Genomic DNA, 26,174 nt, shown 5'->3' with positions numbered 1-26,174 from the left:
CTCAGCGTTCAACACCATCATCCCTGAACTCCTTTCAACCAAGCTTCTCCAGCTCAGCGTCTCACCTGCCATCTGCCAGTGGATTTACAGCTTTCTGACGGGCAGGACACAGCAGGTCAGGCTGGGGGAGGCCACCTCATCCACACGCAGCATCAGCACTGGGGTGCCCCAAGGTTGTGTCCTCTCTCCGCTGCTCTTCTCTCTCTACACGAACGACTGCACCTCAGCGAACCAGACTGTCAAGCTCCTGAAGTTTGCAGATGACACCACTGTCATCGGCCTCATCAAGGACGGTGATGAGTCTGCATATCGACAGGAAGCGGAGCGGCTGGAGCTGTGGTGCGGCCGACACAACCTGGAGCTGAACACGCTCAAGACTGTAGAGATGATCGTGGACTTCAGGAGGCATCCTTCACCACAGCTGCCCCTCACGTTGTCCAGCTGCCTTGTGTCAACCGTCGAGACCTTCAAGTTCCTGGGAATTACAATCTCTCAGGACCTGAAGTGGGCGACCAACATCAACTCCGTCCTCAAAAAGGCCCAGCAGAGGATGTACTTCCTGCGGCTTCTGAGAAAGCACGCCCTGCCACCGGAGCTGCTGAGACAGTTCTACACAGCGGTCATCGAATCAGTCCTGTGTTCTTCCATCACAGTCTGGTTTGGTGCTGCTACAAAAAAGGACAAACTCCGACTGCAACGGACAATCAAAACTGCTGAAAGGATTTTCGGTACCCCTCTACCCACCATTGAGGACTTGCATGCTGCCAGAACTAAGACAAGGGCGTGCAAAATCCTCTCGGACCCTCTGCACCCCGGTCACCAGCTCTTCCAGCTCCTTCCCTCAGGTAGGCGCTACCGATCAATGCAAACTAGAACTAGTAGACATTCCAACAGCTTCTTCCCTCTTGCGATCAACTTCTTAAACACCTAACCTATAATTCCATTACAATAAGATGGCAATTTCTTGACTTGAGTTCGTTGTCACATTTCTGTGGGGCCAATTATGTATTACTCGTGCACTCACTGTAGTTGTCTCGCCATGCTGCACTATTTGCATATACTGGCCACTCGTGCCAGAGTAGCATCTGCTCTATTTGCACACTGATTGAGGAGTATCTGTAACATTTGCACAACCAACATCGTCCCAGATGATCGCACTTCTCGTCACTTTAAACCGCATACACTCCTTGAAGTCTCAGCGCCCTTTGCACAATGGTCATTGCACCGGACTATTGCAATATTAGTCATTCGAACTGCTCGAAGTGCTAGAGGACTCTGCATCTTTTTGCACAATTTTTTTTTGTCAATGTCTATATGTCTCCAAAGTGTTCTGTAAATTGACTGTCTGTTGTACTAGAGCGGCTCCAACTACCGGAGACAAATTCCTTGTGTGTTTTGGACATACTTGGCAAATAAAGATGATTCTGATTCTGTAATAAACAGACTTTGCCTTAAGTGTCTCTGTTGTGTGGCTCTACGCGTGGCGCATAAAGCAAGGCTATGGAGTATTAAACGGAGCCAATGCCGGTCCACGAGCCCACTCGCGGGTAATACGTAATAGCCTTGTGGCTAGTAGCAGGCCACTGGGCAGTGAAGCTATCCAACTCCCCGTTAGCTCGCTGCATGAGCCCAAATAACACAAAACACTTCAGGGAAGATGCATTTTTCGGGTTGTAGTCAGAGCTTCGTGGCTAACTGCACATGTAATGCTAAAACTAGGCCAAGCTATTATTACTAGGTGACTTCAACGTTTTAGCCTGTTTTAGCCCTGCTCCAAAAATCTGGCCAGCTGAGATGGTGAAAAAGAGTTTTAAGCGATGTCTCATCAATTCATGACAAAGTTTTTCTCAGTGTTTGAACATTTTCAGCACTTCAAACATATTTCATGTATTTTGAAACAAAACATGACAATGACTTTGGTTCAATTTGAATCTCTCAGTTTAAGACTTAATTACTCTTCATGTACATCTCAATAAATAATTGAATATTATACTTGTCAGAAGACCGGTTTTTACCTAATTTCTGTGTGAAAGATAATTTTGATTGATTCTTATGTAATATTCAAATCTCTTGAGATGTTTTTTTTTAGTTAGGTGTAAAGCATAATCATCAGTGTTATCAAACATTTCACTCCGTGTGGAGTGAATCTTTATAATATGCGAGTTTCACTTTTTGCATTGAACTGCTAAAAGTCATTCTTCCGCATTACTGTACTTGAATATAATGAGATGCACCTCTATGTTGAGCAGATTGTGGTAAATCCACACACCCTTGTTCAAATGCCATAGGTTTTTGTGATTAAAAATGAGACCAAGATTACTTCAAACCTTTTGCCACCATTGATGTGACCTATAACAACTGAGATAATGGGGTTGTACAAATGTGCACACGCTCTAATAACTGGGGAGGTTGGCGTTTCAAAATTAACCACTCACAGCCAAACTCATGTTAAACGGGAGTCAGCACTCAGCAGACACTTGAAAAACGATACTTTTTCCACCCTTAATTGACTCTCCTACACTACTCATTCTTGGTCCCGCTCACACATCAGCGCAACATTCTCTTGTTTATTTTCCTCCTTCTGTGGTGAGAGCTCTTACATGTATTTTATCTATGTTATGTTTATCTTTGTTAGTGGAAGAGACAAACACAAACATATTACTGAGGTACAGAAAATTGATCATTTGGTGGAGGCCAATAACCGCATAACAGCCACATTTTGTTTCATTTAACTTGCCCGGAGTATGTAGCCCAAGTACAAAACCAAAAACCCGCAATCCTTAAGGGTGTATTGTACTATGCAGAGCGTAACATGCACCCCTGCTAAAAATGTAAAGTTAATGTTTAACCCAACAGTGCCAGTGTTACCAGCAAATTTCATGTCCCCCGCTTGTTGTGGGTATTGACAGCAGTATTTGCAGTTCATTGAATTTGTTTTCCTGAAATACCTCAGCCAGGTGTACTAGCACAGCCACTCATCCCGAAGAACAGAATTTCATGCCCTTTTTCGCCACAAAACAAGCGAGAGTCACGGTATTACAGTATCTGATATTGCTTTTTGCCATTGTTTCTTGTAATGTGAAACCTGTACATTCGTGTGGTAACCCTATCACCTGCCTCTTTTCACACATTAGTGTTGGTCATTCGCCCCCACCCTCTGTTGTCACATTCAGTGGCTCACATTCTTCTTTGGTGTTTGTTTCCTGTCTTCTTTAGTAGTTAATGTCGGTTGGCAAATCAGCTCATTTGCGCATTATTATGATTTAGGCCGAAGTGAGTAGCAGAGTTTTGTGAGCAGCAAAAAATATTTACAATTTAAGCTTCTCCTGCTCACTCTCTCATTGACGATTGTTCACATGCTCATGCAAGACTCTCTGTCATGAGCTGTGCCCTGCAGTACTTCTGTTGGAGCTCGGGTGGCGCTCTCTCTCCCTTCCCCTCTCTCGTCGCAGTAATCAGCACCTCCTCGGGTGGGCACCTGTCACCAATCAGCCTTCATTACCACCTGCATTAAAGCCTACCAGATCCCGGAAATCCTCGCCAGAGTAATAACGTTTCTCCTGCGGTACAACAGCTCTCAAACTTGCACGTAAGCTACGCCAGCCTTAGATATCCTTCTGACCTTCTTCCTTCTCCTCAGTGCTCCCTCCGTGTTCCCCGACGTGCTGACCTCCTCCGCCACGCCGCCAAGCCATCCACCTGCTCACGCCACCGCCTGCCGCATGGTCCCCATCTCGACGACCAGCCAATACGCCCCCAAGGATTCACCTTAATATCCATCCATTTCCCTGACCGCTTATCCTCACTAGGGTCGCGGGGGTGCTGGAGCCTATCCCAGCTATCTTCAGGCGGAATGTGGGGTACACCCTGAACCGGTCTCCAGCCAATCGCAGGGAACAATAAACAAATAACCATTCGCACTCACAATCACACCTACGGGCAATTTAGAGTCTCAAATCAACCTATCACGCATGTTTTTGGGATGTGGGAGGAAATCGGAGTGCCCTGAAAAAACCCACGCAGGCACTGGGAGAACATGCAAACTCCACACAGGCGGGGCCGGGATTTGAACCCCGGTCCCCAGAACTGTTAGGCGGATGTGCTAACCAGTCGACCACCGTGCCGGCCCACCTTAATATCCGCTTCAATAAACTTTTCACCACAACCCTTTCAGTCTCCGCTTGCTTCTTTGTCCCGTCAACATCAAATCGTGACAGAATACTCTGGCCAGCATGGACCCAGGAACCCCGTAGGCGTTACAACATGCACTCACCCTCCAAGGCGCCCGAGATCATGGCATCCTTACATTCCCTCACACAACACGTCTCCCTCCTTACCACGAAAATTCAATCCGACCATCCTCCCGTAAGTAATCCTTCCAAGCCACCCCACCCTCCGTACAAAAAACCTCACGTCCCTCTGCCCGAGCTCTACTCTGGGGACTTAGGTGCTTGCAGCCAATTCCTCCTAAATTGCTCCCTATTTTTCAACATACAACCGTTATGTTATCCCACTGAACAATCCAAGGTCACGTTTGTCACTAACCTTCTCCGCGGCAAAGCAGCTAAATGGGCAACCGCGTTATGGTACTTCTCCCCGGTACTCTTGTCATTTGATTCCTTTTTCACCGAACTCAAGAAGGTTTTTGATCAACCCGTTCAGGGACGGGAAGCCACTCGCCCGCTCTTTACGCTCACTCAGGGCGCCAGTTCCATAGCTTCTTATTAGGTCTAATTCAGGATACTTGCGGGTGAATGGGGGCGGGAGGACGCCGCGCTTAGGGGAATTTTTTTGAGTGGTCTGTCTGAGCAGCTGTAGGACAAGCTTGCTGCTCGAGATGAGACCTCCTCTCTCAAGGATCTTATTTCACTTTCCATCCATCTTGACAACCGGCTAAGGGAGAGAGCGCGAGAGAGGGGGGTTAGAGCGCGCAAGATTACTTCCACCATGGGCACTGTACCGTCAGCACCTCACCTGTCTTCTGCACCTCCGACTGCCCCTTCGTCACCCCCCACTGCATTAGATGAGCCCATGCAACTAGGTAACACATGACTAGACACTCAGTAACGTCAGGGTCGCGTCACCCAGCGACTGTGTATTTATTGCAGTAAATCTGGTCACTTCACTGCTACATGCCCCTTACGCCCAAAAGACCAGGTGATTTGGCACACCACGGCGCTCTCGAGTCGTGGTGAGCCAAATCACTTCCTTCCTTCCTCAAGCTCTTCTTCCCGTATGACTGTTCCCGCTTGCATTCTTGGTCCCGCTCACAATACACCCATAGTTGCCCTCATTGATTCTGGTGCAGACAACAATTTCATTCATGAAGGACTTGTACTTTAACTCCAACTCCCTCTCCAACCACTTGCGTCTCCCTAGAAAATTACATGGGTGAGTCATATCTCTTCTCACCCACCAAACAGTTCCATTCACCCTCCTTATTTCCGGAAATCAGTGTGAGGACATCCCTCTTTTTGTCATCCCTTCCACTGAAACCACACTAGTCCTTGGAATTCCCTGGCTCAAAAAACATAACCCCGCCATAGACTGGACGCACTTGTCGATCACTGGATGGAGCCCTCACTGCCATTCACACTGCCTGCTCTCTGCCATACTGCCCTCCTGTAAACCACCACCATCTGCCACACCTGTTGACCTCTCCTGGGTACCTGAGGAATATCATGATCTCTCCCCTGTTTTCATCAAAGACCTGGCCATTTCTCTCCCTCCCCCACCGCCCTTACGACTGCGCTATTAATATTCTACCGGGGGCCCCTCTTCCCTCCAGCCGCCTCTTCAACCGTTCCTGTCTTGAAAAAAAAAGGCAATGGAGGACTATATCCGTGACTCTCTGGCTTCTGAACTCATTCGCCCTTCCTTGTTTCCAGTACTTCTTCTTTGAGAAGAAAGATACCACTCTCCGCCCCTGGATAGACTACCATGGACTCAATGACATCACCGTGAAGAATAAATCACCACTACCCTTCATCGACCCCTCTTTTGAACCCTTCTGTGATGCCCAGATATTCACCAAATTGGACATACGAAATGCTTACTACCTCATCCGTATCCAAGAGGGGGATGAATGGAAAACTGCTTTTAATACCCTTTTCGGACACTTCGAATACTTGGTCATGCCGTTCAGATTAACCAACGCCCCCGCAGTTTTCCCAATCCTTCATCAATGATGTCCTCTGCGATATGTTAAACCGGTTTGTTTTGTTCACTTGGACGACATCATCATTTTCTCCCACTCCCCCGAAGAACACCGCAGTCATGTACACTAAGTCCTCCAGGGCCTCCTTGAAAACCGCCTGTATGTCAAACCTGAAAAATGTGAATTCCATCTCTCCTCCGTACACTTCCTAGGCTACATCATTGCCAAAGGACAATTGCAACCAGACCCTACTAAAATCCTAGCAGTTGTTAACTGGCCCAATCCCACCACCCGCAAAGAACTACAACGTTTCCTCGGATTCACCAATTTCTACCGCGGCTTCATCCGCAATTATAGTAGATTCGCAATTCCTCTCACCAGTCTTACCTCCACCAGCTCTCCGTTCCAATGAACCCCAGCCGCATGCCAAGCCTTCTACCAGCTGAAAACCCTTTTCACCAGTGCTCCCATCCTACGTCACCCAGAACCCTCCCTCCAGTTCGTGGTAGAGGTGGACGCCTCAGACACTGGGGCGGGGGCCGTTCTCTCGCAGCAGGACCCCTCTTCCCAGAAACTTCACCCCTGTGCCTTCTTTTTCCGTCGTCTATCCCCTGCGGAACGGAACTACGACGTTGGCAACCGAGAGCTGCTAGCCATCATCTGGGCATTGGCGGAATGGAGGCACTGGTTGAAGGGGACTGAAGTACCGTTTGTCATCTGGACTGATCACAAGAACCTCCGTTCCCCCAAACGCCTTAACCCCCTGACAAGCTCGCTGGGGCCTTTTTTTAACCCAATTTAATTTCAGCCTTTCCTTCCTTCCTCATTCCTCCCTTGGATTGAGTACGCCCACAACTCCCTCACCAGCTCTGCCACGGTATGTCTCCATTCATGGCCTGCTATGGTTTCCAACCTCCGTTATTGAAGTAACAGGAGAATGCGGTGGTAGTTCCCGCGGTAAGGGATCACCTGAAAAGGGTCCAGTCTGTGTGGAAGGATGTCCGGGTGTCCTTGGTCCGGTCCGCAGAGAAGAATAAACGGCTCGCAGACCTTCGTCGTTGCCCTACACCTGAGTACAAGGTGGGTCAGACCGTTTGGCTTTCCTCCCGCGACCTCCCACTCCAGACTGAATCATGGAAACTCACTCTGTGCTTTATTGGTCCTTTACAGATCACTAAAATCATCAATCCCACGTCAGTTCCACTTAAACTTCCGCAATCTCTGAAGATTCATCCAACTTTCCATGTGTCGCTACTCAAGCCTGTCTCCACTTGCGCTCCGAGCCCGCCGGCCGTGCCCCCTCACATTATCAACAACCATCCGGCCTTCACGGTTTCGCTCATCCTTGATGTGAGGCCCAGGGGGAGGGGTTAGCAGTACCTGGTAGACTGGGAAGGGTTTGGTCCGAAGGAGCGCTCATGGATTTCTCGAAAGCTTATCCTTGACGACTCCCTTCTTTCGGACTTTTAGTCGTCTCACCCAGGGAAGCGGGAAAGAACGCCAGGAGGTGTCCGTTGAGAGGGGGGTACTGTCAGGAGCCCTGCAGTACTTCTGTTGGAGCTCGGGAACGCTTTGCGTCCCTCTCGCCCTCTCTCTCTCTGTCTCTCTCTCCCTTCCCCTCTCTCTTCGCAATAATCAGCACCTCCTCGGCCGCGCACCTGTCACCAATCAGCCTACATTACCACCTGCATTAATGCCTGTCAGATCCCGGCAATCCTCGCCAGAGTATTAGCGTTTCTCTTGCGGTGCAGCGGCTATGAAACTTGCACGTAAGATACGGCAGTCTTAGATACCCCTCTGACCTCCATCTTCTTCCTTCCCCTCAGTGCTCCCTCCGTGTTCCCCGCCGTGCTGACCTCCTCCGCCACGCCGCCATGCCATCCACCTGTTCACACCACCGCCTGCCGCACCTTCCCTGTCTCGGCGACCTGCTTTACGCCCCCAGGGATCCACCTTAATATCCGCTTCAATAAACCTTTCACCACAACCCTTTCAGCCTCGGCTTGCTTCTGGGTCCGTTAACATCAGATCGTGACACTCTCCAGCGCTCCTCCTTGGATTGATCTCCTCCTGTCGGTGACCCTGTGTGCCTGTGACCCTTCTGCCTCATCTGTCTTCTGGTGGTCAACCTTCTGTCCAATGAGTTCAACCTCTTACCTGTCCTAGCCCACGGAACCTTCACAAACTTAGGGAGTCTCTTTATCAAAACTTTGAAAAAGTCATTACCAACTATTCCTGTGGTCTTGGTGTACTGCATTTGGGTTACACTTGTTACGCTTCAAGAATGAATGTCAGCGTCTTTATATTTTGTCTTAAACCAGCAAACAGGCTGTATTTGTAAGGCAGGCTCTACGTTCTCAGATTTCACATGCTTAAAAATTAGTTTGATCCAGAAATATTTGGACAATGAGTCTTTTTGAGTTTGTCGTCATATACCACAATGGATTTGAACTGAAACCACATTTGAACAGATTTCACAAAACTATAATCTTCATTTGGGAATTACAGCTGTTTTATGTAAAATGTAAATTCCCTAGGACTCTTAAGTATTTTGACACAGTGTCCTTATTAGAAATACCTAAATAATAACTTTAAATATTTTGATGAAAATCCGTTGCTGTCAAACTTCCAGAATTCAGGAGTCCATGGACATCAAATTCGTATCCCTCCTTGGAGATGCTTACTAGTTATGCATCAGTGCAAACACCTCCTCACTTGTTGCTTTTTTTTTTGTGGGTCTTGCTGCCTTCACAAAGTGAAAATGATCTAGTATTGTGTTGAGATCAGGCCAGTGACTTGACCTGGAAGAATTTTCCATTTGCCTTCCAAAAGGTCTGAGTTGCTTCCGCACCATCACATCAGTAGCATTTGGCTGAATGTGAGCACAGTTATAATTGTAAAATCTCAGAATTGTCTCAATGAGCCCCTTCCATTAGTGATCATGCATGCCCATGCCAATGTTTGACACAAGTTGTTCCGTTACTTCTCCATACAGTACTTCCCATCATTCTGATAAAAATTGGCCAGGTTTCAGCTGATCACCATTCTTTATATCGAACATAAGAGGATATTTTTAAATGTTTTATTTCAAATCCACTACGGTTGATTATGCAATGCTGTGTCCCAATACTTCTGGATGTAAGTTCACTCTTTACTAATCAACTTGTTTTTCATTTCTGAAATAAGAGTACTTACAAATTGCCTTTCTGTTGAATATGCTTAATCTTACTCTTGTGTTTGCTTTGTTAAACATTTGACCACAAAGACCACAATTCCATTAGTTGTTAAAGTCTTTAGTAAAAACATTCAACATTTGATACATTCTTTTACAAAATGGCTACATTACATACAGTAGTATTTTATTAGTTTTAAAAAAAAATAGAAGATACAAATGGGGAAATGCATACAACAGTTTCTGAACATCAGTTAGTGTCAGAATATTGAATATTGTATACTTATTTCAACAGATGACAGCTATCTACAGTATATACACATTTTACATTGCATATTTCAGGACATTCGAGGCAATAATCGCAATACCATCATCATACTTTATACAATAGAATTGCTGCTGGATCATGAACGTTATTTAATACAAAAATAAATGTTGGTCCTTTTAAAATATATATATATATATATATAAAATCCATCTAATGGAATATACTGTAAATAATTGGGGGGTGGTAAACAATACAACTTTAACAAATAACACTAACTTTCCAGATGGTTTAGCGCAGCTATGAACTTTAGTCATTTGCCACAGTACCACCAAATATTAATATGAATAAATATTAATATACCAGCAATTCTATTGGATCTTTCTTCCTCAGAAGAGGGTTTTCTTGCTTACGTGTGGGTGAGAAGCATGGTTCTAGACCCGCTGTGACCTGTGTAAAGTGCCTTGAGAAATCCATTGTGAAATGGTGCCACACGAACAAATTTTGATAGAATTAAGGGAAGCGAGATGACTGGTACCTAGTAGGCCCGTACCACGAAAGGTGCAAATTATCATCTGAATGTAGGCACACTAAGCAGATATGGTGCTGACCGAATGGCCATCTTTGCTAGAACTCCGTTTCCTGCTTGTGTAGTACACGAACAGAGCTTTGAGGGGAACACAGCTGGCTGGAGACACCAGCAGAATTGCAATGCAGACTTGACCAAAAACAGGATATTCCATCACCACTGACTTTCCCTGAAAAGTAGATATACGTACAGTTAGCGGTCAGCCTTAACCCATGTAACATGATACATTTCTTGTCATTGGAATGCAGTAATGGAAAACAAATTACATGTATTTTTGCTGTATTGAAAACATTTGGGTTTGACATGAAAAGATGAATATGAGACACAAGTGTCTTTTATTCCCAGGTATTTACATCGAAATCTAATACACAAGAAACACCCATTTTTGTGAGCAAAAATATCGGAACAGATACACTAAAATGATTTGACATTTAGTTGCAGCAAGCCTGTGAACGATTGACAAACTTTTGCATTCTTCATTTGTGATGTTTTTGTAGGTTTTCATCATAGTCATTTTTCAGTGATTGTTTGTTTCCTCTTTAGTATGTAAAATTCATGCTCTGTAGCATTTAAGTATGGCGATTGACTTGGCCAGTCAAAAACCTTCCACTTTTTTCCTTTGATTAACTAGTTGTTGTTGTTTTGGTGAGGTTAAGGTCATTATCTGCATGATGAGGGATCTACCAATCAGTTTAGTTGCATCTTTCTTTGAAGGACCTGAAGTGAGTGACGAAAACATCTAACTACACCCTCAGACAATGTAATGCGTGGAGCTTCTGAGGAAGCAGAACCTGACAACACCTTTTCCAGTTCCTTCCCTCTGGTAGGTGCTATTGAACAATGCACATCAAAACCAGCAGAAATTCCAATAGCTTATTTCCTCTTGTCATTAACTACTTCAACAGTTCATTAATAATTTCATAGTGACACTTTGAAAATGTTGCACATCTTTGTAGTGCCATTATTACTGTATTCGTCTCTGCCTCTGTCACTCAGCATCATGTTGTCAGTATTATTGCACTACTCGTAAAGGAATTTTTGTCTCATTAGTCCTTTGTTTGGGGGCTCATCTCTGTACATTTTGTCAAATTCCCACCTGGCATTCCCATTTTTATTTTCTTTGCTAAGTAGTGGTTACACCATCTTCTGGTGTACCCTCTGTACTCTGGCTACTCAGGTGATAGAGTGGTCGTCTCCCAACCCAAAGATTGTGGGTTTGCTCCTCGGCCCCTGTGACCATATCCAAGTATCCTTGAATAGGATACTGAACTCCCTGATGCTGAGTCATGAGTAGGTGAATGAGGAGACAGTGTTAAAGCACTTTTGAGTACCTTGAAGGTAGAAAAACACTATACAAGTGAGCCACATCTACTATTTGATTCTTTGTTCATGAAGTTCTCTGCATAAATTCACTACCCACTCCAAAGTTTGTTACTAAAGTGACTAACAGTTGTTTTAGGCTCTTCTTTACCCCCTCTTAAAATGTTTGTTGTTAACGGAAAACTGAAAAGGTGAAAAAGAGTTTAACACGATATCTCAACAATTCAGGACAAAATTGTTCTCAGTCTTTGCACGTATTACATATTTAGAAACAAAACATGGGAATGACTTTACAGTCCCTTTAAGGAATGTAACCTGAGACCTTTGTCTCATACACTAAAAATGAACTGCTTCAGTTTTGGATATGGACATATTACTTACTGCAATTTTGTGATTTTGTGCTTGGAAGGAATTGAACTGATGCATTGTTCATTTACAAAAAAATGAGGATACCATCTTATGCAATGCAACACACACATAAAACTAAACGTAATGCAAGCGAAGGTACAACAATTTCCATATTGTGTTGTATCTTATAAAAAGTTGGAAACTGTAAAAAATGTTTTTCATGTTTTGTGCACACATTTAAACAGTTTGATAGAGCATCATGCTACATGAACAACCAAATAAAACGTTTACCAGCTCCTTGTTCCATGCTTGGTAAGTGGGTGTCCCTCCTCTAATATAGCTCACGATATAGAAGATGAAGAGGCATATTAGGACTAGGGGACCGACTATCCTCCACATGATCTTAAAGTACCAATTTGGACGGTGGCCAATCATGTCTTCTATGTCTTTTTCAAACCTGCAATAAGCAGATGATCATTTCAGCAAACATCACATTGTTATTTGTACAACATAGTGATTAAAATGCATAGTGGAGAGAACAATGTTAACATACTGACCTTTTAATTCCATAAAAGTAACTGACAGTTAGAATCTCAATGATGACGACAAAGAGCAGGGCGAAAGATGCTCCATATTCATTGAACATGGTAAACCAGTAATTTCCAGATGGGGTGGTAAAGCCCAGCCCGAGCAGAAGCAGGATTAGACACAATGTCCCTGAAAAAAAAACAGAACACACGGGTAATATATAGCCAAGTGAAAGAAAAACTTGAAAATGTGGTGGGCCAATAAAGTTTCGCACGTTTAGATGGATTACCATTAAAACATTGACACATGGCGGCAGACCACTAGAAACACTGTTTCAAGCGACAGACCCAAAAGGTCCAACAGCAGTTAGAAGTTGGTCTGAAAGCTGAAACAGTATTCAGAGAAAGAGGGCTCAGTATGTAAACATCATTTGTGAGCTGTTGAACACAACGGAATGGATCAACTACAGTCTAGGTATACTGTAGTTCAACAACATGAACGCTTTCTCCAAAAGTGTAACGGACACGCGTATAAAGATGACACCCAGCACCCCAGTCTCGTGCTGTTCCGCATATCTGCCTCCGCTGCCCCGCTGAGCCAGTCTGCGTACACAAGACATCTAAGGAAAACCTTGTCTGTTTATCAAAGAAGAAGAATGGGAGGTTTAACTTCGCACACAGACGCTAAATGAATTACCAGCCAGTCCCAAGTAGCTCATCAGAGGCCGGAGCCCCCTTTGTTGAGGGCTGCCTCTCGTTTGACCAACTTGCCGAAGACCGGCTCAGCCAGGACGCCCCACCTCTCACCACGAGGTGGCGAGGACACATCGGGCCCTTCCCCCCGCAGGACACCTTGCCGGCGCTCCGAGCTACCCTTTTGGGTGCCTGGGCAAACTCCGTTGGGAAGGAAGCGGGCAGCACAGGTCCGCTCCGAACGTCTTGCGAAGAGCGACATCCGGGCTCCGGCCGCTCTGCCTGGGAACCAATTTTTTTTTTTCCTGCTCTTTTTTTTTTCACCCTCCCTCCTTTTCCGCCAAATCCACCCGTTCCCTGTGCGGACCGGACCAGCCAAACATTCGGGAGATCGACCCGCCTGCCTAAATTCTGTTCCACGTAACGTAAATCCAGCTTCTGGTCTACTAAAAGTACAGATTAGTGCATATTTGGGTTTAAATTAACGAGAACTGGAACCCCCAGCGATATGCCTTGTCATCCCTTGCTCATTTCCAACATCACAAGTCAGTCTCCTTTGCCAATGTTTGTCTGTCCTTTGTGTTTTCTTTCCTGCATTGTTCTCCTGGTAGATTCCCATGTTAAATTTCATTAAATTGTCTATAAAAATTCACTACCTGTATCATTTGTGTGTGTTTGGGTTCGACAAATGACCTCTGGTTTTCGAGAACTCTTATCTATTTCATGGAGCAACCTTCAGATTACGAGACTGATAAAAGGTTTGTCGTCGCTTTCTCCTAAATTTTATACATCTAAAAAGTGACTTGGTGCTCCTTTTCGAGACAAAATAGATTTGTCACGCTGAAATTTAAAATTACGCTAAACTGGAAGTAACGCAGACGTCACTTCTGGCTTATTCTTTTCTCCTGAATTAATTACGTTTTTTCTCGACCATATACGCTACAGAATGTACATGGGACAAGAGTTTTTCACTTTCAGAGCTCTCAGCACCATGAGGCACATTATTAGGCCACAATTGCGGTTTCTGTAATCTGTTTTTTTTTTTTTGTTTTTTTTTTTAATGGGAGCAGGTGATTGGCCTACTGCCCAACCAACAGGACTAGGTATTCCTAAGTGGTCTCCCATCCAAGTATTAACCAGGGCCGGCGCTGCTTAGCTTCCGAGATCGGGCATTCTCAGGACAATATGGGGTCATGGGACAAAAGAAGAGTCCATCCATCCATTTTCTGAGATGCTTCTCCTCACTAGGGTCGCGGGCTATCCCAGCTGTCATCGGGCAGCAGGCGGGGTACACCCTGAACTGGTTGCCAGCCAATCGCAGGGCACATACAAACAAACAACCATTCGCACTCACATTCACACCTACGGGCAATTTAGAGTCTCCAATTCATGCATGTTTTTGGGATGTGGGAGGAAACCGGAGTGCCTGGAGAAAACCCACGCAGGCACACACATATATATATAGATCTGTATTTTCTGTCACGTTCTTTAAATGTTTTTGATATCCATGTTTTTGGAATGCGGGAGCGCGAGGAACACAGAGTACCTGGGATTCAAATCCGAAACCTGAGAACAGTGAGACAGACATGCAAGCTTCACAACAAAGTATTTAAAACCTATCCACATGACTCAGTGTGTGTGATATATGAAGTGAAATGTAAAAACAGAGGACTTATTCAACTTATGAATGCAGCCTTTGCAGTTAGCGGTAGCTTAACCCTTCCACATCACTGACACACACACACACGCGCACGCACGCACGCACGCACGCACGTCCTCCCACTTTATGACACGATGATGCACTGCTAATTCTGGAAAAGGCTGGGGCTCAAAATCAACTACCGGCCTCTCCCCACATTAAAATTGTAATCCTGCAAAATAATTCACAGTTTTAATAAATGTAACTGTAATCTGATTCCGTCTCCCCCCCAGTAACTGTAATGAATACAGTTACTATTTTTGTATTCTGATAACGTAATCCCATTACATGTACTCTGTTACTTCCCAAGCCTCGTCACACTCTAGCTCAAATCACTTTTGGGAGCTGTTCTGTTTAATGCTTATGCCGCTATGGCTTTTTGTTACCATGACGACCAGGGGTGCACTTTTCTAAACCCTCAAGAAACCATCCATCATTCCATCTTTTATACAGCTTATCGTCATTAGGGTCGCAGGTGTGCTGGAGCCTTTTCAAAAATGTATTTTATTTGATCTTATTTTATTTTTTTAATTCTTTGATTATTCATTTATTTATCTAAGTCTTGACACTTATTGGGCTAATCTGGGTCCTTGGGTATCAAACTTCGCACCATGCCATGTGTAAATGTGTGCCGGTATGATAATTGAAGTTCTTGAATCCTTGCAAACCAGCAAGCTTACTTTTTCAATAGCAGCTCGCTGGTGAATAATGCAATATTGTACAAGTACCTTGAGTAAGTCAAACGGCAGAAAGGTTCTATACAAAATCAAAACGTGTGGCCTTTGCAGTTGAGTACCCAAGAAAAATCCGCACATACTGAAAGGCTTGACAAAAGAAGTACGTTATTACCAAAGAAACATACAAATTAAAAAAAAAATAAATACAGTGTATCAAACAATATCTAGCCAAGTCTTACCGTTTAACACTTCATTGCTAACATTAGACAGCATCTTAAAGTCACGTAGTGGGGTGGTGATGGCGGTCATGTTGCCTAGCATGCTGCCCATTCCCAGAAGCAGGAGCATGAAGAAGTACAGCACTGACCATAACTGAGGCAGGGGCAAGTTTTGAATGGCTTCGGTGTAAACAATGAAGGCAAGACCAACCCCTTCCACTGCCTGAAAAAGAGGAGAGAGAAAAACAAAGTTCCGTGATAAGAGTTTATGACTCCAATTTACCTTGATTTGGCCTCTTAGAAGATTGTGTATGAAGATGGACTTTACTCAAGAAAGAAGTGGTAAAGGAAAACGACTATCTATGAAACAACTTTTAAGTTGTGACTATACCGTACATGATCTTTGATGCCCTCTCACCCTACCACGATCATGTAAGACGGGTATCTTGGATTGGATGTCAATAGTAGCGGTTTTGTTCATAAGAAATTCACAAGTTCATAAAATCAAGAAATAATACCTGATGGTTGCTGATAAAACTTCATTCATCAGTGTCATAGTACTGTATGTTTTTATGTCCTTTTTTTGTTGAGTATTGGGAGATAATCCCCCGGTTTTGGAACCAGTCGAAGAACAAATCATTTGTTCTTTATTTTTTCACTTTATTACTTAATCCTCATGGTTCCGTTTCATGAAAATTAACCACTGCCCACCACGCCCCCTCTCTACTGTGGGGCCAATACCGAATATGCCTGTTGTTACCTTGACGACCAGGGGTGGTGAACGGAGGTGCGACAAGGCAAACGGCTTCTACTTGGGGAAGCGTAGCCTAGCATGTGAAGAAAAATGCAAATGCTCATAAAGACAATAAAAGGATCAATTTTATTTTTCCTTCATTACCAAGCTGCCAAATCACACTTTCAATTAATGTAGCAGATCCGTGCATGTGGCACAGGCAACGGGAATATTGCAAAAATCCAGACCTAATTACTGAAGTAATTAAAATGTACTGCGATTGGCTGGCGACCAGTTTCGGGTGTACCCCGCCTTTCGCACAAAGATAGCTGGGATAGGCTCCAGCATGCCCATGACCCTAGTGAGGATGAGTGGAACGGAGGATGAATGAATGAATGATGAAAATGTAAATTATAATATTTTCATCATTGAAGCTAGAAAGTGTTGCAACTACAACCCCAATTCCAATGAAGTTGGGACGTTGTGTTAAACATAAATAAAAACAGAATACATTCATTCCTTCGTCTTCCGTTCCGCTTATCCTCACTAGGGTCGCGGGCATGCTGGAGTCTATCCCAGCAATCTTCGGGCGAGAGGCGGGGTACACCCGGAACTGGTTGACAGCCAATCGCAGAACACAGAATACAATGATTTGCAAATCATGTTCAACCTATATTTAATTGAATACACGACAAACATGAACTTGATTGTTTTTAGCAAATAATCATGAACTTAGAATTTTATGGCTGCAACCCGTTCCAAAAAAGCTGCGACAGGTGGCAAAAAAGACTGAGAAAGTGGACGAATGCTCCTCAAACACCTGTTTGGAACATCCCACAGGTGAACGGGCTAATTGGGAACAGGTGGGTGCCGTGATTGGGTAGAAAAGGAGCTTCCCTGAATTGTTCAGTCATTCACAAGCAATGATGATCACAAGCAATGACCTCTTCGTGAACCAGTGCGTGAGAAAATTGTCGAACACTTTAAGGACAATGTTCCTCAATGTACAATTGCAAGGAATTTAGGGATTTCATCATCTACAGTCCATAATATCATCAAAAGGTTCTGAGAAATCACTGCATGAGCAACCGTGACAGAGCATGCTTACACAAAGTCTGAAATATAATTGCTGATTACCTCCACCAAGAATGAAAAGTGTAAGGCTAAAGGCTCCTTTATACACGTGGGGACGGCGACCGCGCCGACGTCACGCAGTTTGCCTTTATAATCGAGCGCAACCTGCAGTTCTTCTCCAAGTCGGGGGTGTCGCTACGGCTGGTATTGGCTGGGACACCACGGTGGAGTTTCCTCTGCATTTTTTGGGCCATTTCCGGTAGCCGTTTTTACTTTCCTTTCCGGAACAAAGCAACAACAATGGCGACCGTGAAACAGAGTCCGTTAGAACAAATGGACCTAGATGACCAGATGATACGTTTAATTATGCTGCAAAATCGATCGAGAAGGTGGCGGCGTAGGTGCTATGTGGAACCGGGAGAAACGCTGATTACATCATCACAGCATGTGACTAAAACGGACCAATCACGAGAGATGATCTCCAAGGCATTCTACACGCAGCAACAATTTTTGCCGTGTGCGCGTCAAGCTACGCAGAGGGGCCGCGCGGGCCAATTCGTCGGTCACGTGATGCAACCGCGACGGCGGGAGTATAAAGAAGCCTTAAGAGTTTTATTGGCAGTTGTTGGCTGGTTTGTTTGACACATGCAGACATGCTTTGTCCAACAGACTCATATCTATGAGGGGCAGTCAAAAAGTAACAAGCCCAGTAAGGCCCAATGTAATTTAACCTTATAATAAGTGAATTTCTTTTCAGAAAATTTCAGTTTGCAGTTTAAAAAATACTTGTTTGAAGATGTATTTTTGAAAAGTTTTGTTTAAGCCTGTCCTCTTCCTGTCAGCTATTTGGGAAACGAGGTCATTGTTGGATGCCAGTCAGATGCAGAGCGCTGTGATTGAATTGATTGCTTTGGAAGGGGACCACCACTAAACATTTTCAAAAGGTTTCAAAGGTTTCTGCTACTGATGGGCAGCCAACAATGAGCTCCTTCCAAAATGACAGAAAGGAAGACAACAAGCTGAAACAAAGAAGCTTTTTTTCCAATAAACCATCAAACAAGTATTTACTGTAAACTACAAGCTGTGAACATTTGAGAAAAAACTAAATATAGTAGCAAGTTAACTTAAATTGGGGGTCATTACTTTTTGACTATACCTGGCACTAACTATGCATTGATAAAAGCAAAGACGCATTTATTGTGTTGAAAGAGGAGTAGAATGTTGGAGAACATACTGTGTCTAGTTCATCCCTAAAGTCACAGTCTTCCAGTTTATTGCCAAGTTCAGCAAACTGCTCCGGGTATGTTGCATTGAGTGTTTGAACCCAGTCGAACACATTGTCCATGTTGATTGTGTCCTCTGCGAGATTAAAGGTATTTAGCAGCAATATGCGTGTCCTGGAAGAGGAGATTGTCGTACTGTTCACTCGTTAAACAGACATTTATTTGACAATTACCTCAGACTAACGCCATCAGTCATTCACTATTTCCTTGAGCTTTATGAACACCCAAGGTCTAACTTGCATTGATTACATTTGGATCATCATTCATACGCAACAGTGAGCAAACCATCCACTCACCTCTCCAGGCAGTTCTCATAGTTAACTGTTGCTTTAAACCCATAGATGGAAAATGTGACGATGGAAGCAAAGATTGAGGTTCCACTGTTGATTATGGAGACAATGATGGCCTGGTGCTCAAAATTGTTGTTGTACTGGTTGTAGCTGGAAAATGCTATAAGCGAGCCAAATCCCAAACCCAGAGAAAAAAAAATCTGAGTGGCAGCATTTATCCATGCAGTGGGATTGGCCAGTTCTTCGATCTAAAAGCATGTAAACACATGGGTAAACATATAGATAACACATTCAAACACAATTTGCATTCTCCTTGGCCACAGTAGGAATCAACATATGCCAACAGTTCGTCAGCCAAATGCAACACTGTTATAGCTACATGTCATGTAATAATGACATAATTAATACATCCTTACCTTGGGGGTGAACATATATGTGATGCCATCGATGGCACCAGGAAGAGTCAAACCCCTGATGAGGTAGATAATGAGGACCACATAGGGAAATGTTGCAGTAAAGTAAACCACCTGTAGACAGAGTCAAACAACCAATATTTGTTCCGAGTTCATCATGTCAATCCTTCGAAGGATTTGCGGTTCGCTTGTGTTGGTTTTTTTTTTGGGAGGGGAGGGGGAGGGGGGGGGGTTCTTCACATATTCCACATATTCCAATGGAGGAACCAGTCTCAACAAGGTGTGTTAAGAGAAGAAGAACGTGAAAAAATATGACTATACGCCAGAGAAAGATTAAAATGAAGAGGACTCATTGTCATGATCTGTGCCCTGCAGTTCCTCTGTGGAGCATAGGTGGCGCTTTGTGCCTCTTTTTACCTCCTCGCCTGCGCACCTGGTTCCAATCAGCACTCATCACTGCCTGCACTTAAGCCTGCCAGTTCCAGTGTTCGAGCACCAGAGTATTCTCGCTCCCACGCGGGACACCGGCCGACTCGTTACTCCTGCTCGTAAAAAAAGATTCCCTGATAACCCGTGCCTGAACTTACTCTCTGTTTTCCTCCTCCAGTGCCTTCCTGTGCCTCCTGCCACAACGCCCGCACCAACCACACTGCCAAGCTCACTCACCTGCTCACGCTCCAGTCTCCTGCACGCTCCCGGCTCCTCCGGACCCAGCTCAAGTCTTGGTGTTCTTGACCTTGCGCTTCACCCTAATATAGCCTTTCCAACTGCTTCTTCAGTCTCAGTCTGCTTTTGGGTCCAGTCCAATATCGTTTGGTTACCAACCGTGACAGAATACGCTGGCCACCATGGACCCAGCGACTCCGGAAGCATTGAGAGAAGCGCTCGTCCACCAAGCCACACACATCGGTTGACAGGATACAAATCTCCAGCAAATCAAGGACTCTATTAGCAACATTACACAGCAAGTGTGCCTCATTTCTGCTCAGATGCACTCCGGAAAACCCCGCCTCTCCGAACCCTCCGTGAGTATTCCTACAGTCAGCTTCCCCCAGTCTCTCAAGATCCATCCCACGTTTCATGTCTCTCTGCTCAAACCTGTCTCCACCAGTGCTACTCTGCCAGCTCAAGTCTTGGAATTCTTGACCTTGCGCTTGACCCTAATAAACCCCTTCCAACTGCTTCCTCAGTCTCAGTCTGCTTTTGGATACAGTCCAATATCGTTTGGTTAACCAAACGTGACACTCATGTTGTCAGTTCTCATCAAAGGCAGTTTGAAAAGAAACTTTTAACATTCAAACTTCTCTTACCTTCCCAGATGACTTTACTCCATGGATAATGAAGAGATAGGTTATCGCCCAGGCCAGCAGGAGACACAAAGCCTGGCTTGTGTGAATGCCTCCAGCCTCTTCAATAGAAGGAGAAATGTTCAGTGTTTCTCTAAAAAAGAAGTACTGAGTCGGAGAACCCTTTTGGCACTCTTCTATGGGTCCCGTCAGGTTGGAATTAACAGGGCACTCTGACCAGGGCAGCACAGACTGTGAATGCAAACATGAGAAATGTTATCGTGAAGGCCCAAATGAGCTCGGAATTTCCTAGAGACGTTAATCATATCCAGTAAATTGTTATTTAGTAGCTCACTTGAAATGAATTAAAGAGGTACCAGAAACTCCATGCATTGATGATGTTGTAGTAGAGGCAAAGATACAGGGATGCCATAACACTAGCAAGACCTGAAATGAATGTGAAGATTAAGATTGTTTTAAAAGTGTGGCTTTTATTTCATTCATTTAAAAAAAAAAAAATTGTTTACAGACGTCTGAGTTATTATACTGTACAAAAACAAAAACAAAAATAACAGAAAACTGTCACAGGTGGCAACATGTAATCGCTCTGAGACAATCCCGAGAAAGAAGGAAAACCAATTGAAGAATTAAGTTAAAACAAGCAGGTCTTAAAAAACAAACATCACTACTGTGATGGGTTGAATGAAGAGGGCAAATTTCATAAATAGGCATGTGTTCATGATGATAACGGTAATTCTTCTAGAGAAATAATCATCGGTGATGATTACCACCTGAGCAGAGATCATCATCTATTTTGCAGAGCATAATCTGAAAGTCACCTGAAAGTCTAGTCATGTGACTCGGTCATATCGGTGCATAGTATCGGAGCATTTTTATGACGACTGATACTGTACAGATGTACAGCATTGGCATTCTAATCCCCCTCACTTGAATGTTTACACTGTGCAATACCTCTGCAACCTGCTAGATATACTTATTTTTGTTTTTTTATCTTTCATTATTCAAATTGTTCTTTTATCTCTTACATTCTTTGTGTAATCGGAGGGAGACGAGCGAAGTAAAAATTCATCTCTCAGTGCTGCCACTGTATTCTTTACTGTGCATATGACAATGAACAACTTGAATCTTCAACCATCCAGAATTGCGAGATAAAATATGCCTCAAAACGTAAAGGTCGAATCATCATGTCAGACATCAGCAAATCTTACAAGTACTCAGCACATTTCACGAGACCTTAGTTCAGAAAGCATCGAAACGATGAACTACACATGGGCTACGTTTCATTTTTGTTTTTTTTTTGGTTTTTTTTGGTAATTCCACCACATAAGGGTGCCAGGGATGACCATCAGGGATGATGATGGTGGCCATACAACCCAAAAAGGTTACAACACACGAGACTGACACACGTGTCTCTGTCCTGGCTCCTTCGTCCATTACTGTCTGGCTAAAGTGACAATAAGTCAACATCGTTCGTAAAAAAAGAACAATGTACTTTCCACCACAAAGTCAGCTGTGTTTAGTGAATGAGAATGAGAAAGAATGACCTCCATGGAGCATGAGTGATCCACTTTTTGCAAGTTCACGACACGTCGAGGGTGCTCACATAATTTGTTGTGTTTTTACTTTTTACAGTCCAGCAGTTAAGGAGTTAGTTACGGATCTCCAAATTGCAACAATAACGTGGTTGTTTCACGGACTTACCCACTCCTCCCAAATAAGGGCTAATGGCTGACCAGGCGCCGATGCTTCCCAAGCGCATCTTCTGACCAATGGCGAGCTCCATGTAGAAAAAGGGCACACCCACAATAAACAGCATCACCAGATATGGAATCAAGAAACCCCCTGTTGGAGGCAAGCACAATTAGCCTTTCGTTGGTTCTATCAATTAAGGCGAATAATACGATTAGTATCTTGTAGTTGCTACAGGTTCTCTAGCTTTATTTTTTTTTTTCATGTAATAGTGTAATTTAAAAAGTTCCCAAGCTCAAATATTTGTGGTTAAGCTACTACCGCCCCTATAATGTACAATGCTTATTAATCTGAGTCTGTACCTCTGTATCATCTACCACAAGTAGCCCTTCAATAAACACTTGAGAGTTTTCTCTCTTGAACTTTGACATAATTAATAACGCACTTTGAATACGCTAACGGCTAATGAACACGTGACTACAGTGGGAGCGCTGTGATACCTACAGTAAAAATCAGTCTATTGGACACATGGATTCTTTGATATGACACTGCAACAGGAAATATGATTTGCTATACACCTAATAAAGATAAGCAGATAGCGCATAGCGTTTCTGTTGATGAGGGTGAATCTTTTCAATTGACTACTTACAAATTCATTAACAACAAGTACTTTCTTTCATATTCTCGATCAAATATACAGTCAATAACCAAGTACATTTACTACGTCATAAATGAGTCCAACAGAGTCACATGCATTTCGTCCTTTTTTTTTTTTCTTTCTCCGAATTATGAATCCCGACAATGTGTATTCCAAATGGTTTCAGAAAGTTTAGATTGAAGTGCTAAACCTGAATAGCTGCATTTGAAAAACTATTTGAATTTGTATTGTTTCATTTGAAACATTGCATTAGAAGAGTCTTTTTTTTTTTTTTTTTCTCCCCCTGAATAGTATAATTTGAAATGGAATTTATTAGTTTGGAACTGAAGTCCGTTCAACTCGAAAGCGGAATGTAAGATCATTTGGTCCGCGATGAAAAATCCCGATCGAAATATTTTCCCATTCAAATTGAGCGTTTCAAATTCAATTCGACAAATTCGATTTCAAACTTCTGGGGTACTTTAGGAATAACGGTCGTCATGCTGTTGTTCTCTTGCTACGTTTGTCTATTGTCATGCCATTAGCTCTTATCGCCTAGCTCTACTGTGTGGCGCTTCAACAGATGAGAGGCTGCGCGCTCTATCGAGCTCATTTATTTGCAGCGTCACTCCATGGTTCGGCCCGATAGTTTACGACATGCTATTGAGGTTTACAGCTCGCTTCAACTTTGTATCAACTCACAGTCTGATAAGGGTTTGTTTGGAAAGGTTTACAACCCGCCTAACCTGACATTACAGGAATTGCGTCTTAATCTGTGTATTCAAATCTATCCAATTCAAACCTATGGTCATCTCTCTCCCACGTATGTAGAAATGTGAAAATGTGACATTTGAAACATTAAGGAAGTAGAACCATTTTCTCCCAGACAAAGAGCAAAGTAATATACTAATAACAACAAACTAACTAAGTACATTATATTGGTATATATGATTATGATACATGTAATAATGATGATTTCAAAAATAACAAATAAACAATTAAAGTTATTAATTGAAAAAAAAAAGAGCCTCTAGTCGTGTGTTAAACTATAATGGTTTTAAACTTTTGGGGGTGGGGTTTAGAATTTGGAATTTTCACTTTCACTTAGCTTCAACAGTGAGAATTGTTGGGAGGATCATTGCGGGACAAACTGAGGTGAAAGCAAGAAAATAAATATTAGACTATTGAAATAATTGACGCAAATCACAACTTTGGGGTATTTGGGCATAGTGGTTGACAAGAAACTGACAGTTGTGTGTAATACAGGTCAGCTGATCAAGAAAGTGTTATTTCTAAAGAAATTCCACATGGATAGATGCTCGGGGAGACTGATGTTATTATTTGTTAAATATTTTAGTTTGTCTTGACCAAGTCATTTATCTGCCGGTTTGTCTCTTAATCTCAAACAACAACAACAACAACAACAACAAAAATAAAGATCGAGTTGCAGTCAGTCGCAAAATTAATGACATTCATTAAAAAGACAAAACGAACAAATGACAACAGCAACATCATAGATTTTAGAACTGATCAACAATTACAACCTTCTGACGTTTCGCTGCTCAATTCATCAAGCACATTCCCCCTTCCATCCTTATTAAATTCTCATTTTCAATTTAATGACTCAGTTTTATGAGTCAATGGATATGTTGTGCCTTTAGTTTTATTCTTCTTATTGTTTTAATGCAGTGCCCTCGGCGACAAATTGGGTCTTGAACTAAAAATAAGTAGTGCACTGAAAAAGCCTTTTGAATGGATACAATTCAAACGTACATCGGTTGCATAAAACGTGTTCAACTAACACATTATTTGATGATTTTCGAGGAAAAAGAAGAACATTTGAATCGTGTGCAACCGAAAATGAAGTAGTTGTTTTTTTTGGGTTGTTGTTGTTGTTGTTGTTGTTGTTTTTTTTCAGGGTAGGGAGCTTGTGAAATATTATAAGGACGTTTGAGTTGGTGGATTTGAGGGCCAAGAAACGCGCCGTATTGCAGTATTTCCACGACGACGAACAGGACAAACGTGGTCTGGAGGTCTTACCTCCGCCGTGCATCTGGCACAGGTACGGGAATCTCCACACGTTGCCCAGTCCGACCGCATAGGAAACACAGGCCAACACGAACTGCAAGGGACTGTCCCAGTTGGGTCGAGCATCCTTTTCCATGTCTGCGTCTTTTGCTCGGTGACTCGTCGGAAGGTTGGTGTGAGTCGCCGGACCGCCTGCAGCCTTTTAACAGCTCCGTGATTGGAGCTGTTAAAAAAAAAAAAAAAAAAGGGGGAGGGGGGGGGGGGGGGGGGGGGGGGGGAGTGGGCGGGGCCTCAACCCAGCCGAAGCCACTTCATGGGTCAGCAGGCTGCACTGACCTACCAGGACAATAATAAAATGACAGCAAATATGGCAGAACCTGACCATTGAGGGTTCTGTCAGACAATTTTGTTGTGAATCCCAAAACACCGCATTTGTAATTTACCGTCATAGTTGATCAGAATCACATCCGTCCATTCTTTTTCTCCATCGCTTATCCTCCCTAGAGTCGCCTCCAGACAATTTAGAGTCTTCAATTGACCTACCATGCATGTTTTTTTTTTTTTTTTTTTTGCATGTGGGAGAAAACATGCAAACTCCACACAGGCGGGGCCGGGATTTGAGCCGGGATTTGAACCTCAGAACAGTGAGGCAGAGGTGCTGACCAGTTGCCCACTGTGCCGCCTCCAAAATCACATCATCTACATATATGATGTATGATTGCTGTCTGTTTGATTAAATGAATACATACAGTGGGAGGAAAAAGTACAGTATCTCGGTGGGGCCGGCGGACCCTCGGTGTGGGACGTGTCCCGTCCGCCGGGCTGCTCTGGGCCTGATCCCGCCCCTCGATTGATTGGTTCAGGTCCTCAGCCGCCGCAGTGCGGCCACAGCAATTACAGGACACTTCTGTCAGTCATTGTGCATGTAAAACAGTACCAATTCACTTGCATGTTCCGCAGGCACACACCCATAGGGTGATGCACTTACTGCGACAAATAACTCATGAATATGCAAATCGCTTGTGTATCCCCTCACTTATACTCTCGTCCTGTAG

At 43.7% G+C, this 26,174-nt stretch overlaps 1 protein-coding gene across 1 annotated transcript; it reads right to left on the bottom strand.

The window, feature by feature from the left end:
- Window positions 1-9,449: 9,449 nt before the first annotated feature.
- LOC133401119 (sodium- and chloride-dependent transporter XTRP3-like) lies at window positions 9,450-25,311 on the bottom strand. The gene is made up of 11 exons (XM_061673669.1): window positions 25,132-25,311; window positions 22,467-22,607; window positions 21,100-21,191; window positions 20,769-20,996; window positions 19,462-19,572; window positions 19,052-19,293; window positions 18,707-18,869; window positions 15,687-15,888; window positions 12,409-12,568; window positions 12,143-12,308; window positions 9,450-10,352 (listed from the first exon to the last, which is right to left on the bottom strand). Exons 1-11 carry the CDS (start codon window positions 25,253-25,255, stop codon window positions 10,185-10,187), a joined length of 1,797 nt encoding a protein of 598 aa, XP_061529653.1. The 5' UTR covers window positions 25,256-25,311; the 3' UTR covers window positions 9,450-10,184.
- Window positions 25,312-26,174: the final 863 nt, after the last annotated feature.

This window comes from Phycodurus eques, chromosome 4 (genome assembly GCF_024500275.1).
Source record: "Phycodurus eques isolate BA_2022a chromosome 4, UOR_Pequ_1.1, whole genome shotgun sequence".
In the NCBI taxonomy this organism is placed as follows: domain Eukaryota; kingdom Metazoa; phylum Chordata; class Actinopteri; order Syngnathiformes; family Syngnathidae; genus Phycodurus; species Phycodurus eques.
Note: the sequence above shows the minus strand (reverse complement) of the source record. Positions and strands in the feature narration are given on the sequence as shown.

Coding starts and splice junctions, on each gene's coding strand:
- LOC133401119 (XM_061673669.1), bottom strand. CDS start 25,255: ATGGAAAAGGATGCTCGACCCAACTGGGACAGTCCCTTGCAGTTCGTG. Junction 15,889..18,706: donor TTAGGGATGAACTAGACACA/GTATGTTCTCCA, acceptor CCTCTTTTTCAG/GCAGTGGAAGGGGTTGGTCT. Junction 10,353..12,142: donor AAGCATGGAACAAGGAGCTG/GTAAACGTTTTA, acceptor TCTACTTTTCAG/GGAAAGTCAGTGGTGATGGA.